The sequence below is a fragment of the Giraffa tippelskirchi genome, chromosome 12 (assembly GCF_054371585.1).
Source record: "Giraffa tippelskirchi isolate mGirTip1 chromosome 12, T2T-mGirTip1v1.2.pri, whole genome shotgun sequence".
Classification (NCBI taxonomy): domain Eukaryota; kingdom Metazoa; phylum Chordata; class Mammalia; order Artiodactyla; family Giraffidae; genus Giraffa; species Giraffa tippelskirchi.
In genome coordinates, this window is record NC_137286.1 from 36,732,307 (window position 1) to 36,750,530 (window position 18,224).

General features: G+C 45.6%; 1 protein-coding gene across 5 annotated transcripts in view; it reads left to right on the top strand.

The window, feature by feature from the left end:
• Window positions 1-2,481: 2,481 nt before the first annotated feature.
• The window catches only part of ACSBG1 (acyl-CoA synthetase bubblegum family member 1), a 62,864-nt gene continuing 47,121 nt past the window's right edge, over window positions 2,482-18,224 (top strand). For all 5 annotated transcript variants that reach the window (XM_081549601.1, XM_081549603.1, XM_081549602.1 and 2 more), the window contains exon 1: window positions 2,482-2,639. In XM_081549601.1, the coding sequence (XP_081405727.1) occupies window positions 2,560-2,639 (80 nt within the window). In that variant the 5' untranslated portion in view covers window positions 2,482-2,559. The remainder of the gene's footprint in view (window positions 2,640-18,224) is intronic.

Consider the following 18,224-nt stretch of genomic DNA (forward strand, 5'->3'; position numbering starts at 1 on the left):
TCCACATCTGATGGGGTCGGGGCTCCCCCCTGTGCTGAATCCCTCTAGCCCCTCCCTTCCCGAGCACTCCCTCAACTCTCACGCCACCTCCTCTCTTTCCTTGTCTAATCTCAGGGGGAGGAACAACCTATTCTGTGCACTCCTTTGCGTCAGCATGTTCTAGGTCAGATGTTTCTGGGAACCTCTGTTTCTGCCTTAGTGTGGACCAGTGGAGGGAACGTGGTGCTCACTGGGCCCCAGGGGAAGGAAGGAGGCAGAGAGGTAGGCACCAGATTATCATCAGAGATATAGCAGTGCCTCAAGAAAGCCCCGACTCACCCCGCCTCCCCAGTCTTCTAGTCCTCCTTACCCACAACTCCAAGAAGCATTGATTACTCACCCCCATCACTATGACAAAGCTCAGGCTCAGAGAGGTTTGATCCCTGGGTTGGGAACATCCCCTGGAGAAAGGCATGGCAACCCACTCCAGTATTCTTGCCTGGAGAATCCCTTGGTTAGAGGAGCCTGGCGGGCTGCAGTCCATAGGGTTGCACAGAGTTGGACACGACTGAAGTGACTTAGCATGCAAGCACGCATGTAGGCTCAGAGAGGTGGGGCCCTAGCCCAAGGTCACACAGATCATAAGCAGAAGATGCAGAATTTGAACCCAGATCTGTTTAAATGCAAAGTTTGGGGTTTCCCACTTCTGTGGTTCCTCACTGTCAGATACAGATTCTGAGGGTCTACAAAGAACTAGGAGCCTTTTCCCCAAAAAAGGCAAACAAACACACACACACAACATTGCCTGTGACTTCAGGGGATTCCCAGAGTCTAGTTAAGAACACCCATACTATCCTTGGGCTGTCTCTCTCAAAGGCACTCACCCTCCTTGCAATGCAATGCCCTTGGCCCCCAGAGCATCCTAGAGATCCCTAGAGTTCCCAGCCAGCAACCACTTTCCCCTGCCCCCCACGCAGCCAGAGCAAGAGGAAAACCCTCCAGCTGATGCAGAAAACATTTTAGCCTCACACACACACACGCACACACACACACACACACACACACACAAGGAACAGATATTCCCAGTCAACAAACTCATGTAGGCAAAATTGAAACTTTAGTTTCTGTAGCTCCATGAATTTTTAAAATCTCTTCCCCCTTCCTCCTATGACAGAATAATTAATGTATCCATTTCACCAGTTAAGACAGCATTACCTGTGACTCCGCTGAACCTACTAACCACTTTTGGGGACATCTCGCAGGAATCTCCACCAATGACTCCTGTAGACAGTTTATATTCAGCAGAATCATGGTCCCCCAGAAGTCATGCCCACCCAGAGCCTCGGAATGTGACCTTATTTGAAAATAAGGTCTTTAGAGATTTAATTTTTTAAGATGATGTCATATTGGATGAAGATGGGCCCTAGTCTGATGACTATTGTCCTTAAGAGGATATAGGGGCAAAGACACAGAGGGGGAAGACAGTCATGTGAAGACAGAGGCAGAGATTGGACAGATGCAGCTACGAGCCAAGGAGCCTCAAGGATTGCTGGGAGCCACCAGAAGCCGGAAGAGAAAAAGCAAGATTCTTTCCTGGAGCCTTTAGAGCAAGGCCTTGCCGACACCTTGATTTCAGACTTCTGGCTTCCAGAACTGTACGAGAATACATTTCTCTTTTAAGCCACTCAGTTCATGGTACTTTGTTCTGGCAAGGACTGCCCAAGGGAGGAGATCCCTGGTATTCCGAGAAAGCCCTCAGTTCGCCCTTTCCTACGTGAATTTCCCACGTCTGTTTACGGATGCCTGCAAACCCACTGTCAACACCCTTCTCTCCTTTAACTGAAGGAGCAGATCCACACTTCTACCAGGCGGCCCTGGTGGTCACGTTCCTAGGTCCCTTATTATATCTGCTTCCGTGCAAATGCTTCTGCCAACTATACCGTAGTCCTCAGTGTTGGCAATGTCTCTCTCCTTCCCCAGACTGGGGTTCCTTGAGGGCAGGAGCCACGGGTCCTGATCAGAGCTCCAGTCTTCAGCACAGAGCCTGGGGGAGGTGGGCTGAGTTGGTAAAACCCCTTCCTGGGTGCTGTGTCGACAGTGAGGCAGGTTTGCAGGGTGAGGTTAGCAGCTACTGCAGGATCTGAATCTAGACTGGTGCTGAGAACCCCCTGTGCTCTGACATGGCCTCTTAAAGCCAGTGAGGAGGTTTTCTGGGGACCCAGAAGCCCTGAGCCCATTGGCCAGACTTCCTGGGAGAACCAGAGCAGATTTGCATGAAAAAGAACACTGGCTTCATTGAAATTCTTCTCATCTTGAGTGAAAACAAAACCACAAAGAAAAGGAAAGTTTTAATCTTGAGCAATTTCACCGTTGGGGAGTGTTTTGAGTTTCTAAAAATGGAGAGGAAATGGGTCTCTTTGGGCCACTCCAGTCGCAGCCTCCCCCGGCCCCAGGCCCGCCCTCCTGCCCAGTCAAGGCCAACCTCCCATGCAGAGGGAGACCGCTCTTTCTGGCAGATGCCCGAGGCTGGTGCCACACAGTTCTGGAGCTGGACGCAGCTGCCCCCCTTAGAATCCCAGCATGCCGGACAGCAGAGCAGCCCCACAGGAGAGCCTGCTGGATGCAAGCCTGGGGACCACCCAAGAAAACTCGAGAACCGGGTAAGTCGGAGGTCGGGGCTCTGTCCACTTAGCCCATGGCTGAGTTCTAGACTTGGCTCTGCTGTGTGACCCTGAGCAGGCTGCTTCACTCTCTGAGCCTCAGTCTCTTCATCTAGGGAATGAAAGAAAGGGTCTGGATGATCGCTAAATGGGATAAGCCCTGGAGTGGGACATGTGTACTCCCCTGCATGGCCCAGAGGGGCTCAACCAAAGAATGAGGGCATGAGTAGGGGGCTGCAGCTGGATGGAGGAAGAAGAAGTTAGCAGACAAATGTTTACCTGTCTTCTCAAGGGGGAACTTTGGCATGTGGAGTCAATGTCACACAAGGACAGGAGAAAGCCAGAGAGTCCGGCTCCAGCTTGCTGTGTGAACTTGGTGGGTCCCTGCCCCTCTCTGGGCTGCAGCTTCCCTGTCTGGACATGAATGCAGGGGCTGAAGTTTTCCCAAAGCCCTTCTGCTGTACATGTTCTATTAATCTGTGTTTCCCTGGTGGCTCAGTCGGTAAAGGATCCACCTGCAACGCGGGAGACCTGGGTTCGATCCCTGGGTTGAGAAGATCCCCTGGAGGAGGGCATAGCAACCCACCCCTGTATTCTTGCCTGGAGAATCCCCATGGACACAGGAGCCTGGCGGGCGCACTTCAATGGGGTCACAAACAGTCAGAAGCGACTGAGCGACTGAGCACAACCTGTGATGCAGAGGAAGCAGATTCAATTTGTCAGCCATCACCAGTGCCCACTCTGGCCTAGGCCCTGTCCATTCAAGGACTGGGGGATCCTGAGAAGCTGGGACCCAGTCCTGGCCCCAGGATTCCCCAACAAGAGGGCAGGGAGAAGGCAGACACACAGACCTCCAGATGCCTGTGATCTGTGCCCAGGATGGGTACAGGCCCAGAGGAGGAGAGAGGGGCTTCTTACAGTGGGCTATTTTGTTTGGTTTTGGGGGAGGAGGGTTGCTGCACTGGGTCTTAGTTGTGGCACGCAGGATCTGTAGTTGCAATTTGCGACCTCTTAGTTGCAGCGTGTCGGATCTAGTTCCCTGACCAGGGATTGAACTCAGGCCCCCTGCTTTGGGAGCGTGGAGTCTTAGCCACTGGACCACCAGGAAAGTCCCAAACATCAGACAGGCCTTGGATGGCCATGAGGGCACTGACATCAGAGAGGAAGAGCCGTGCTGGTGGAGGGAACAGCGTTGGGATGGTGAGAAGATGCGAAGAAAGAGGGGGAACTCAGGGAGGGGCGAGGTCTGGCTGGCTGCAGTGCGCAGTGCGGAAGGGGAGAAGGACAAGAGAGAAATGCCAGGGTCTGAGCCGTCTGGGGAGAAGTTGCCGGTGTTTGAGCTACAGAGTGAATGGCCATTGTTCTAATGGGAGTTATGAGGAACGAAAGATGGAACAAATGAAAGAAATGTCAATGTGACTGATAGACAGAGGACTCCTCCGCCCCCCGAGGCTGAGGGTCTGGGCCCTGCCCTGGGTCTCCAGAGAGCCCAGAGTGGGCTCCTTTCCTCCTGGAAGCAGAGGCACCTTACCTGCCAGGCCTCCAAGAGCTTGAGGTCCAGCCCCCTCCCTGGACGTGGGCCACACGCAGAGGGTCAATATGACTCAAGTGGGCTGGTTGGAGCTCCCTCACCCTGGGGAATGGGCTCACAGAGGCGGGGGCCTCTTTTGCAGACTCTATGAAAGGGAGGCAGAGCTGGGAATGGTAGGTATATGAGGGGGCCTATGAGGGAAGAGAGGGCAGAAAACTCAGAAGGCCAGTCCCCCTCTGCTTTCTTGCTTAGCAAATTTGGGTAAGTTTTTTAGCTTCTCTGAGTCTTGTTATCACTCTCTGTTCAGAGAAAGACAAAAGCCTGACCTCTGTTGACCTTGCAGAAAATCTGTGCAGAGTCTATCAGCTAGTGTGTATGAAATGCTTCCAAAGGCACAAGGACCACCCCTCACAGGCACAGTGAACCTCCTAGGCCTTGCAGAATAGCCATGAGGAAGGAGCTCTGAATCCTTGTTTAACATGTTCTAAAATCAGAAGCCATTACCATGGCTGTGATGCTCCTCGTCCCTCCAGGCCGGCCCCAGGAGCACAGGGCCCCAGTCTCAGGCTTGCCCATCTCTCCTGGCCTTGTGGCCCCTCACAGGCTGCTGCTCCTGGGGGAGGGTGGGTCTGCACTCCTCCAATAGTCTGGGAGAGGCCTTATCTTTCCTCCCTCCCCTTCCCAAGGTTTTGGAAGGAAGGCCGGAGGCTGGAGACTGAGAGCAGAGGAGGGTTTGCATGCCAGGCTCACCCACATGAGTTTCCTTTTGTATCACACCACTTGCAGGGCTGGAGGGAAGGAGCCTTTGCGGGGCTGGAGCTGGGGCAGGTCTGATGCTGATCTGGCAGCTTGTGCTCTGTGTCCTTTGAGGCCACAGTTGTAGACTGTGCCGTCCATTGGGAGTACCCATCGAATATGTCCAGAGTCCTGTTAAACCCTTGGTCCAGTAGAGACACCAGCCTCCCTGAGCTGGAAGAAGCCCAAGTTGGAGGAAGGGCTTTAAAAGAACCAGAGAAGGGGACAGTTCATCCTGGGTTTGAAGGGCCGTGGATGCCATGGTGGCAGGCAGGGGCACTCTGTGGACAGAAGGTGTGGTTGTGGAGGAGTTAAGGTGGCCGTCAGACCAGTTAGACTGGACCAGACTAACTGCTAGGTCTGGATAGGCTGGTGTGGCCAGACTAGGGGCCACCAGAGTCAAAAGCAGAGGCGGAGAGGAGACTTGGGAGGTACGGATGCAGCAGAAGCAGAAGAGGAGCCTAGTTTGTGGAGGTGACTCTGGCAGCGGTGAATACAGGCTGGAGTTGGGTGGGCTGGAGGCAGACGCCAGAAGAAGGGAACCTGCAGAATCAAGTGTGGCCCAGGGAAGCACAGTGAACTCTGAACGGACTGTACTCCTGGACTCCCAGCTCCCTTTCCCAGTTCCACCTGCTCAAAGACTGGGTGCAGAAAGGAGACCCCTTGGAGTCAGGGGTGTGGAGCAGGCACAGGAGGCTGCTGCAAACCTGGTGAAGAAGGCTTCTCTTACTGCTAAAGCTTTCTGTGGATGATAGAGTGTGAGCTCCCCATCTCTGGGGTATGCATGTCTGGGAGGAACAAACAATCACAATGCAAATACTATGGAAATTATACAGGCATCCTTAAGAATATGGAATATCCAGGGCCTTCCAGTTTTACCAACTTCCTTCCCTTCACTTCCCCGTGATACAAAAAATGGTTATTGTAGTAGAATTGCTTTCTTTCTCATATTTTGGATTCTTTGCTATTTATTGGTTTCCATAAGTATACATTCATCTATTCAAGATTATTTCTTGTTGGGACTTCCCTAGTGGTCCAGTGGTTAAGACTCTGTGCTTCCAATGCAGTGTGTGCAGGTTCGATCACTGGTTGAGGAATTAAGATGCCACATGCTTCCTGGTATGGCCAAAAATTTTTTAAAAATAAATAACAGCAGTGTAGTCTTCAAACTCAAAAATATATAATATTTATTGTTTAATAAATATTGTCCCAGAGGATATGGGAGTATATTATAAATGCCACTAGAAGGCAAGGTCAAGAGTCCTAGGATAAAGGGCAGAGCACATCCCAGAAATCAGAGTCCCTTGGGCAAAATAACCCTGTCCCAGACATCTGGATACAGATCTGGATGCCTTCAGGATGCAGGTCAATCCAGACAAGTGCTGAGTTTTTGCAGGGGCTACAGAGTTGTTAACTGGGAACAGCAGAACCCAAGCTGGCCTGGAGTCAGAACGCTGGACCGGAAGCTGACTCACTCTGTCCCCAGGCAAGTTCCCTGATGGCAGACTCTCAGGCCAGTGAGGTTTTTGTTTAGGTCATTGAGTTTAACCCAACATTCACATATTATCAACCTACCCTGACTTGAATACCTCCAGGGACGAGGAACTCACTCACTTAACTCTTTGTCCCTGCAAAAGACAGGGGCAGTGGTGGGAGAAAGTCCCGTATCACGTTTGGTTCTGTGTGTGCCCCCTGGGTCCTGGCTCTATAGCCCTCCTCCATAGGCAGCCCTGGTTCCTTGCAAAGGAGCCTGTGAGGAACAATTAAAGTCAGGGCTGGGAAGGTACTTTGGAAACTGCAAAGGTTGTGACCATGTGAAGGACATCTAGGACCTAGCATGGACTCTAGCCCCAAGAAGCTGTAACATAAGAATTTACATCTGCGAAATGTAATGGGTTGTGTGTTTTTAATTAATGGAAGCAAATTTTTCACTAGATGGCTTTTGACAAAAAGTATATACTTGTGTAATCAACAACTCAATAGAAATGTAGAATATTTTCATCACTCCAGAATGTTCTCTGTGCTCCCTTCTAGTCGACTTTCACCCCCACTCATCCTTAAATAACTAGATTTGAAAAGCCACTGTTCTGTCTGCTCTTGAACATCATATGAATGGAATCCACTGTATGTGCTTTTCTATGCCTGGTTCCTTTCACTAATCACAATGTCTACAAGATTCCTCCACACTGTAAAGTGTTTCAGTAGTGGTGTTGCTTTTCTACTGTTGGGTCGAATGCCATCATGTGGCTATATCAAAATTTGTTTATCCATTCTCTTGTTGAGGGCATTTGGGTTGTTTCTGGTTTGGAGATTTTATGAATAAAGCTACTGCAAACACTCTTGTATAAGGTTTTTTGTGGACATATATACTCATTTCCTTGGAGAAGTCTCTAGGTTGTTGTATCAAAACATCAGTTCAGTTCTGTCACTCAGTCATGTCCAACTCTTTGCGACCCCATGGACTGCAGCATGCCAGGTTTCCCTGTCCATCATCAACTCCCAAGCCTTGCTTAAACTCATGTCCATCGCATCGGTGATGCCATCCAACCATCTCATCCTGTCATCCCCTTCTCCTCCTGCCTTCAATCTTTCCCAGAATCAAGATATTTTCCAATGAGTCAGTTCTCCACAGCAGGTGGCCAAAGTATTGGAGTTTCAGCTTCAGCTTCAATCCTTCCAATGAATAGTCAGGACTGATTTCCTTCAGGATTGACCGGTTGGATCTTCTTGCAGTCCAAGGGACTCTCAGGAGTCTTCTTCAACACCACAGTTCAAAGCATCGATTCTTCGGCATTTAACTGTCTTTATAGTCCAGGTTTCACATCCATACATGGCTATTGGAAAAACCATAGATTTGGCTAGATGGACCTTTGTTGGTAAATAACATCTCTGCTTTTTAATATACTGTCTAGGTTGATCATAGCTTTTCTTCCAAGGGGCAGCGTCTTTTAATTTCATGGCTGCAATCACCATCTGCAGTGATTTCGGAGCCCCCCAAAATAAAGTCTGACACTGTTTCCATTGTTTCCGCATCTATTTGCCATGAAGTGATGGGACCAGATGCCATGATCTTAGTTTTCTGAATGTTGAGTTTTAAGCCAACTTTTCACTCTCCTCTTTCACTTTCCACAATAGGCTCTTTAGTTCCTCTTCGCTTTCTGTCATAAGGGTGGTATCATCTGCGTATCTGAGGTTACTGATATTCCTCTCAGCAATCTTGAATCCAGCTTGTGCTTCATCCAGCCTGGCATTTCACATGATGTACTCTGCATATAAGTTAAATAAGCAGGGTGACAATATACAGCCTTGACGTACTCCTTTCCTGGTTTGGAACCAGTCGATTGCTCCATGTCCAGTTCTAAATGCTGCTTCTTGACCTGCATACATTTCTCAGAAGGCAGGTCAGGTGGTCTGGTATTTCCATCTCTTTATGAATTTTCCACAGTTTATTGTGATCCACACAGTCAAAGGCTTTGGCATAGTCAATAAAGCAGAAATAGATGTTTTTCTGGAACTCTCTGGCTTTCTCGATGATCCAACAGATGCTGGCAATTTGATTTCTGCTTCCTCTGCCTTTTCTAAAACCAGCTTGAACACCTGGAAGTTCATGGTTCACGTACTGTTTAAGCCTGGCTTGGAGAATTTTGAGCATTACTTTGCTAGCCTGTGAGATGAGTGCAATTGTGCAGTAGTTTGAACATTCTTTGGCATTGCCTTTCTTAGGGATTGGAATGAAAACTGACCTTTTCCAGTCCTGTGGTCACTGCTGAGTTTTCCAAATTTACTGGCATATTGAGTGCAGCACTTTCACAGCATCATCTTTTAGGATTTGAAATAACTCAACTGGAATTCTATCACCTCCACTAGCTTTGTTCATAATGATGCTTCCTAAGGCCCACTTGACTTCGCATTCCAGAATGTCTGGCTCTAGGTGAGTGATCACACCATCGTGATTATCTGGGTCATGAAGATCTTTTTTGTATAGTTCTTCTGCATATTCTTGCCACCTCTTCTTAATATTGTCTGCTCTGTTAGATCCATACTGTTTCTGTCCTTTATTGAGCCCATCTTTGCATGAAATTTTCCCTTGGTAGCTCTAATTTTCTTGAAGAGATCTCTAGTCTTTCCCGTTTTATTGTTTTTCTCTATTTCTTTGCATTGATCACTGAGGAAGACTTTCTTATCTCTCTTTGGTATTTTGGGGAACTCTGCATTCAGATGCTTATCTTTCCTTTTCTCCTTTGACTTTAGCTTCTCTTTTCTCAGCTATTTGTAAGCCCTCCTCAGACAACCATTTTACCTTTTTGCATTTCTTTTTCTTGGGGATGATCTTGATCATTGCCTCCTGTACAATGTCACAAACCTCCATCCATAGTTCTTCAGGCACTCTGTCTGTCAGATCTAATCCCTTGAATCTACTTGTCACTTCTACTGTATAATCGCAAGAGATATGATTTAGGTCATACCTGAATGGTCTAGTGGTTTTCCCTACTTTCTTCAGTTTAAGTCTGAATTTTGCAATAAGGAGTTCATGGGATGGCATTTAGTGCCCACCAAGATAATCCAAGATCAACTCCTTGTCTCAAGATCCTCAATTTAATCACATCTGCAAGCCCCGCCCCCCACTTTTTATTGGATGGGGGGCATATAAGGTAATATTCAGTTTTGAGAGATTAGGAGATGAATATTTAGGTAGAGGGCATTTTCAACTTACCACACCTGCTGTTCACCAGAGACCTTAGTTTTGCCAGTGGACTTCTCTAGTATAGTCTGCTTAAGTGTTTTCTTGACTTGACAACTGGTGGCTGGGCCTGGGCTTGTCTCAAGTGTTCTTTACTCATATGTCTGATGCTGAGGTGGTGAGACTCAATAAGCTGGGGTTGGGATCAACCAGGAAGCCTCAGTATCTCCTCTATTTAATTTCACATGGTCTCCTTCATGGTGGCTTCAAGGTAGCCCGACTTCTGACATGGTAGGTTAGGGATACAAAAAGTGTGTATTGTCAGAGAATCAGGTGAAAACTGTATTAACTTTTATGAGCTAGCCTTGGAAATCACATAGTGTCACTTCCGCTACATTGTATTTATTGGAAGCTGGTCATTAAGGCCATCTCATATTTAAGGAGAGGAGAATAAGACAATTGATGGAAAGAGTGCAAAGAATTTGCAGACATGATTTCAAGTCATTGCATAAGTGTGCTGATGAAAAAATCTCTCATATTTCATTTAGATATCATTTCACTTTTTAGAAAATAATTATTGAAATATAGTTGACTGACAATGTTGTGTGAGTTTCAGGTGTACAAAAAAGTGATTCAGTTATACATATATGTGTGTGTGTATACATATGAAAAATATATATATATACACAAGTTCTGTCTTCGACTATTTTCCATTATAGGTTATTAGAAGGTATTGAGTATAGTTCTCTGTACCAACAATAGGTCCTTGTTGGTATCTATTTCATATTTACTTTCTTTTTGAAAGATATTTGATGTTTTATAGGTAGCTGAGGCTCCATTTATTTTTTTAATATAACAGCTTTATTGAGATATAAATTGCATATCATAAATTTTACCCCTTTAAAGTATAAAATCCAATGATTTTTAGTATATTTCTAGATTTGTGCAAACATCACCACAGTCTATTTTAAACTATTTTCATTACCTGAAATGAGTTCCTAGCCCATTAGCATTTCCATTTTCCCTCAAGCTCCCAGCCCTAGGCAACCACTAATATACTTTTTGTCTATATAAATTTGCTTAGCCTGTATGTTTCACTTAAATGATATGATATGATATATTATCTATTGTGAATGGCTTCTTTTATTCAGCAGGTTTTCATGATTCACATTCATGTTGTATCATGTATCAGTACTTCATTCTTTTTATGGCCAAATAAATTCCAATGAATTGACATGCCACATTTAGTTTACCCATTTATCAACTGATGAACATTTGAGTTTTTATTTTCTGGCTATTATGAATAATGCTCCAATAAATATTTATGTATAAGTTTTTGTATGGACATATGTTTTATTTCAGATATAAACCTAAAAGTGGAATTGTTCAATCATATACCTCCAGGCATAGAATCTTTTGAGGAACTAGCAGACTGTTTTTCAAAGCAGCTGCATTACCTACCACCAGCAGTATACAAGAGTTCCAATTTCTCCACTTCCTCACTTGTGGGATCTTAGTTCTCTGACCAGGGGCTGAATCCATGCCCTGGGAAGTGATGGCACAGAGTTCTAGTCATTGTACCACGAGGGAATTCCCAGCATCCATGTTTTTTATACAGCCATTCTAGTGGGTATGAAGTGTTATCTCATTCTGGTTTTGATTTGCATTTTCTGATAGCTGATAATGTTGGACATCATACATTTCTTCTCCATTTGTTTATCTTTGGAAAAATGTCTATTCAAATCCTTTGCCAGTTTTAATTGGGTTATTTTTCTTTTTTGTTGAATTATTAGAGTTCTCTTATCAGATAAATGATTTGCTAATATTTTCTTCCATTCTGTGGGTTATCTTTTCACTTTCTTGATGATATCCTTTGAGGAACAAAGAGGTTTAATTTTGATGTAGTCTAATTTGTCTATTTTTCTTTTGTTTCTTGTGCTTTTGGTGTCATACCTAAGAAGGCTTTACCTAATTCAAGTCTACATAGATTTACTCTTATATTCTCTTCTAGAATTTTTACAATTTAAGCTCTTACATTTAGGTCTTTGATACATTTCAAATTAGTTTTTTGTGTGTCGTGTGAGGAAAGTGTTCAACTTTATTCTTTTGCACATGGATACTGAGTTGCCCCAGTACCACTTGTTGAAAAGAATACTTCCCCCATTGAATTGTCATGGCACCCTTGTTGAGAATCAGTTCAGTCGCTCAGTCATGTGTGACTCTTTGCGACCCCATGGACTGCAGCACACCAGGCCTCCCTGTCCATCACCAGCTCCCGGAAATTACTCAAACTCATGTCCATTGAGTCAGCGATGCCATCCAACCACCTCATCCTCTGTCGTCCCCTTCTCCTCCTGCCCTCAATCTTTCCCAGCATCAGGGTCTCTTCAAATGAGTCAGCTCTTCGTATCAGGTGGCCAAAATATTGGAATTTCAGCTTCAACATCAGTCCTTCCAATGAATACTCAGGACCAATTTCCTCTAGGATAGACTGGTTGGATCTCCTTGCAGTCCAAGGGACTCTCAAGAGTCTTCTCCAACACCACAGTTCAAAAGCATCACTTCTTCAGCATTCAGTTTTCTTTATAGCCCAACTCTTACATCCATACATGAATCCTGGAAAAACTGTAGCCTTGACTAGATGGACCTTTGTTGGCAAAGTAATGTCTCTGCTTTTTAATATGCTTTCTAGATTGGTCGTAACTTTCCTTCCAAGGAGTAAGCATCTTTTAATTTCATGGCTGCAATCACCATCTGCAGTGATTTTGGAGCCCAAAAAATAAAGTCTGCCACTGTTTCCCCATCTATTTGTCATGAAGTGATGGGAATGGATGCCATGATCTTACTTTTCTGAATGTTGAGCTTTAAACCAACTTTTTCACTCTCCTCTTTCACTTTCATCAAGAGACTCTTTAGTTCTTCTTCATTTTCTGCCATAAGGGTGGTATCATCTGCATATCTGAGTTTATTGATATTTCTCCCGGCAATCTTGATTCCAGCTTGTTGAGAATCAATTGACTATAAATATAAAGATTGATTTCTGAATTCTATATTCTATTGCATTTATCTATATATCTGTTTTATGCCAGTACCACTTTATCCTGATTATCGAAGGACACACTGTGCGTGCGTGCTCAGTCGCTTCAGTCGTGTGTGACTCTTTGTGAAACTATGGACTGTAGCTGCCAGTCTCCTCTGTCCATAGGATTTTCCTGGCAAGAATACTGGAGTGGGTTGCCATTCCCTCCTCCAGGGGATCTTCCCTACCCAAGGATTGAAACTGCGTCTCCTGCACTGCAAGCAGATTCTTTACTGCTGAGCATCATGGAAGAAGGACACTGTAGGTTTATAGTATGTTTTGAAATCAAGAAGTGTGGATCCTCCAACTTATTCTTTTTCAAGATTATTTTGTCTATCTGGGTCTTTTGAAGTCTCATAGTAATTTCATACCAGTTTGTTAATTTCTGCAGAAAAACCACCTAGGATTTTGATAGGGATTACGTTGACCTGTAGATCAATTTGGGATCTACAATATCAAGTCTCTTGATCTTGAGATGCCTTTGCATTTACTTAGCTTTTTGTCATCCTCCTTCAGCAATGTTTTGTTCTGTTCAATTAAAAAATCTTTTTCTGTCTGCTCTTTGGATTGAATAATTTCTGTTATTCTGTCTTCAGGGGATGGACTTTCAGGTATATGAACTTTTCAATCTGCTATCAAACTCATCTGGTAAATTTCTCATTTCAGAGATTTTATTTTTCTTATACTTTCTATTTTTATGTTGTGATTTTCCATCTGTTCATCAGCTGTATCATTTTTTCTTTAAATTATTGAACGGTTACTAACTGTTTTAAAGTCTTTGTATGCTTATTTCAGGGCTTCCCAGGTGCTCAGTGGTAAAGAATCTGCCTGCCAATGCAAGAGACACAGGAGACTTGGGTTCAATCCCTGGGTTGGGAAGATCCCCTCAGGTAGGAAATGGCAACCCACTCCAGTATTCTTGCCTGAAAAATTCCATGGACAGAGAAGCCTGGTGGGCTACAGTGCATAGGGTCGCAAAGGGTCAGACAGGACTGAGCAACTGAGCATGCTCGCATGATTATTCCAACATTTGTGTCATGCCTGAGTATGTTTCTATTGGCTATTTTCTCCCCTTGATTTTGGCCCACATTTCCTGATTTTTCAGATGTCTGATCATTTTTTATTATATGTTGGATATTGTAATGACATGTCAGGAGTATATTGATTTGAAGAATTTAAAAATACGTGCGCATTAAACTAGTGTCTCAACCACAGTGCTCTGCCCTTCTGAGTCAGTTTCTCCTACCAAATCCCATGTTGCTGAAGCGTGTGGAGAGGAATAAGGCACCTCAGAGAATGTCACTCAATTTTAGGCAGTGCACATTATGGTTCATAACATAAAATCTGGAGCCAGATTGCCTAGATTTGAATCCCAACCATTCTAGTTACAAGCTCTGTAGACTTGAGCAAGTCACTTCATTTCTCTGAGCTTCATTTACTTCTTAAATGGGGATTATAATTTAGTATCTGCTAAAGCCTTCCTCAGCGATCAATGCAAAGAAATAGAGGAAAACAACAGATTGGGAAAGACTAGAGATCTCTTCAAGAAAATTAGAGATACCAAAGGAACATTTCATGCAAAGATAGGCTCGATAAAGGACAGAAATGGTATGGACCTAACAGAAGCAGAAGATATTAAGAAGAGGTGGCAAGAATACAGAGAAGAACTGTACAAAAAAGATCTTCATGACCCAGATAATCACGATGGTGTGATCACTCACCTAGAGCCAGACATCCTGGAATGTGAAGTCAAGTGGGCCTTAGAAAGCATCACTACAAACAAAGCTAATGGAGGGGATGGAATTCCAGTTGAGCTATTTCAAATCCTGAAAGATGATGCTGTGAAAGTGCTGCACTCGATATGCCAGCAAATTTGGAAAACTCAGCAGTGGCCACAGGACTGGAAAAGGTCAGTTTTCGTTCCAATCTCAAAGAAAGGCAATGCGAAAGAATGCTCAAACTACTGCACAATTGCACTCATCTCACATGCTAGTAGGAGAAGGCAATGGCACCCTACTCCAGTACTCTTGCCTGGAGAATCCCATGGACAGAGGAGCATGGTAGGCTGCTGTCCATGGGGTCGCTAAGAGTCAGACACGACTGAGCGACTTCACTTTCACTTTCACTTTCATGCACTGGAGAAGGAAATGGCAACCCACTCCAGTATTCTTGCCTGGAGAATCCTAGGGATGGCGGAGCCTGGTGGGCTGCCATCTATGGGGTCGCACAGAGTCGGACACGACTGAAGTGACTTAGCAGCAGCAGCAACAGCACATGCTAGTAAAGTAATGCTCAAAATTCTCCAAGCCAGGATTCAGCGATATGTGAACCGTGAACTTTCAGATGTTCAAGCTGGTTTTAGAAAAGGCAGAGGAACCAGAGATCAAATTGCCAATATCCGTTGGATCATCGAAAAAGCAAGAGAGTTCCAAAAAAACATCTATTTCTGCTTTATTGACTATGCCAAAGCCTTTGACTGTGTGGATCACAATAAACTGTGGAAAATTCTGAAAGAGATGGGAATACCAGACCATCTGACCTGTCTCTTGAGAAACCTGTATGCAGGTCAGGAAGCAACAGTTAGAACTGGACATGGAACAACAGACTGGTCCCAAATAGGAAAAGGAGTACATCAAGGCTGTATATTGTCACCCTGCTTATTTAACTTATATGCAGAGTACATCATGAGAAACGCTGGGCTGGAAGAAACACAAGCTGGAATCAAGATTGCCGGGAGAAATATCAATAACCTCAGATATGCAGATGACACCACCCCTATGGCAGAAAGTGAAGAAGAACTAAAGAGCCTCTTGATGAAAGTGAAAGAGGAGAGTGAAAAAGTTGGCTTAAAGCTCAACGTTCAGAAAACTAAGATCATGACATCTGGTCCCATCACTTCATGGCAAATAGATGGGGAAACAGTGGAAACAGTGTCAGACTTTACTTTTTTGGGCTCCAGAATCACTGCTGATGGTGACTGCAGCCATGAAATTAAAAGACACTTACTCCTTGGAAGGAAGGTTATGGCCAACCTAGATTGCATGTTTAAAAGCAGAGACATTACTTTGCTAACAAAAGTCCGTCTAGTCAAGGCTATGGTTTTTCCAGTGGTCATGTGTGGATGTGAGAGTTGGACGGTGAAGAAAGCTGAGCGCCACAGAATTGATGCTTTTGAACTGTGGTGTTGGAGAAGTCTCTTGAGAGTCCCTTGGACTGCAAGGAGATCCAATCAATCCATCCTAAAAGAGATCAATCCTGGGTGTTCATTGGAAGGACTGATGTTGAAGCTGAAGCTCCAATACTTTGGCCACCTCATGTGAAGGGGTGACTCATTGGAAAATACCCTAATGCTGGGTAGGATTGGGGGCGGGAGGAGAAGGGGACGACAGAGGATGAGATGGTTGGATGGCATCACTGACTCGATGGACATGGGTTTGGGTAAACTCCGGGAGTTGGTGATGGACAGGGAGGCCTGGCGTGCTGCAGTTCATGGGGTCGCAAAGAGTCGGACATGACTGAGCAATGAACTGAACTGAACTGAACTGAACCTGCTTTATAAGATTGTTGAGATAAGTAAATGTGTTGACACGTGTGACATAATTGAAACAGGGCCAGGCACATACTAATTGTTCAGTAAGTGTTAGTTCTCACTGTTAATAAAATGAAATGATGTTCTCCTAGGAGATCAGTCTCCCATGGCTCTGTGTCCACACTGCACAACACCCTTGCCTGCCATGCTCACAGATGTCTCTAGTGTGTGTAGGCCATGTATGTGCCTCTCTCCTTCATGCCCTTCTTTAGACCGTGGGCTCCTCCAGGACAGGGACCAAGTCTGGGAGCCAACATCCATATGCTGCAGGGGCACAACGCCCCTGTTGGTAGAAATCTAAACCCCAACTTCGCCCCCATCCTGACACCATGAAGTTTCTCTGGCTAAGAACTGGTCCAGAACCTGAAAAATGGCAGTGTTCTTCCTTCCTCTCATCTCCTTAGTAGAAACATGGAAAACCAGCTATCACCAGAGCTGGAATTTAGAGACCATCCCTTCCACCCCTTCGTTTTACAGATGGACTAACTGAAGCCATAACAGGAGAAAAAGTGTAACCCAAAGTCAGACTTGCGGGTCTTCAAATAAAAATGGCGAGTGGTGGGAGATGGCACGCTTCTTTGCTGTGTGTCAGAATTGTGTCAACCCCAAGTTTCATACTGCCCTCCCAATTATGATTCAAAACACCAGTTGACAGTTGTCTCTGTCAGTCATTCACACAACAGAAGAAAATGGTTTGAGGATTTAAACCTTGCTTCTACACAAAATTTTTCAAAATTTTGGAGGAAGGGTGTGTGTGATAAAAAAAAATGTCTAATGATGAATGCTCGGGAGCAGGAGTTCAGAGGACCACGGGACGCCCACCCTTCTACACCTCACTAGCTTTTGCCCCTGCCCCACCCACTCAAATCCTCCAGCAGGCCTGAGACTATCAAGTACAGTCTGTTAACAGCATAAACACTGAACCTGCCCAAATTTGCATCCTACTCCGCTAACCAAAAGACCTTGGGCAAGGTATGTAATCTCCTTGTACCTCATTTTCTTATCTGTAAAGTGAGGATAGTGATAGGAGCCACTTCATTGGGCTCTTGAGAGGACTGAATGTGTCAATATACGTATAAGGTGCACAGAACACTGCCTGGCATACAGTTAGTAGTGTAAATGTGTTGATTATTAGCCATTACTATCATTATTCTTGCCTTGTTCCCCCCAGCTTCTCAGGCCTTGGAGTCCAGAAACACACAGTCCTGTAGCCTTGTCCTTGCCTGGAACAGCAGAATTCCAGCCCAGACATCCAAATCACCAGTCATAGACAGAAAACTGGAAAGCCCTCTGCCTGTGACTTACCTGAGGAAACTGAGTCCCAGAGAGGACCAGGGACTTTCCCAAGGTTATCCAACTGAGGTGGAATCTGAACTAGAATCCAGGTGTCCCAGTGTCCAGGGACCTGTCTAGGGCATAACCAGACTCCTCCTAGGCCATGCAGAGCACCTCTCTGTGACCCTGTAGGCTGTGTGACTGGCTTGAGAAGGGTCAGCTGGCTGGTGGGACGGCCCCACCCACCATGGCAGGAGCCAAGACAAAGGTGAGACAAGCCTTTGGCCTCTCAGCAAGCACTCCTGTTAGGCAAACATGGAGGAAAAACACTTAACCTCCTTGCACTGGGCATCAGTCACATTCAAGGGCCCTAGGTGCCTTCCCTAAATATTTTCCTTCTGATGGACCTGGCAAGATATGTCTTGGGCCACCTCTGCCCTGCCCTCACCCTTTCTGAGAGACCATGTGTCCCCAGAAGATGTCTGCCTTGGCCAAGCTCCCTCTGTAGGCTGGGGCCCCAGGGCTGGGGGTGGTCCGTAGCCTGAGTCTGTGACACCTGGACACTCTCCTGTCCACACCAGCTTCCTCTGCTGCACCACTGCCTGGGGCACTTGTCCTCTGCCTCACATCAAGTA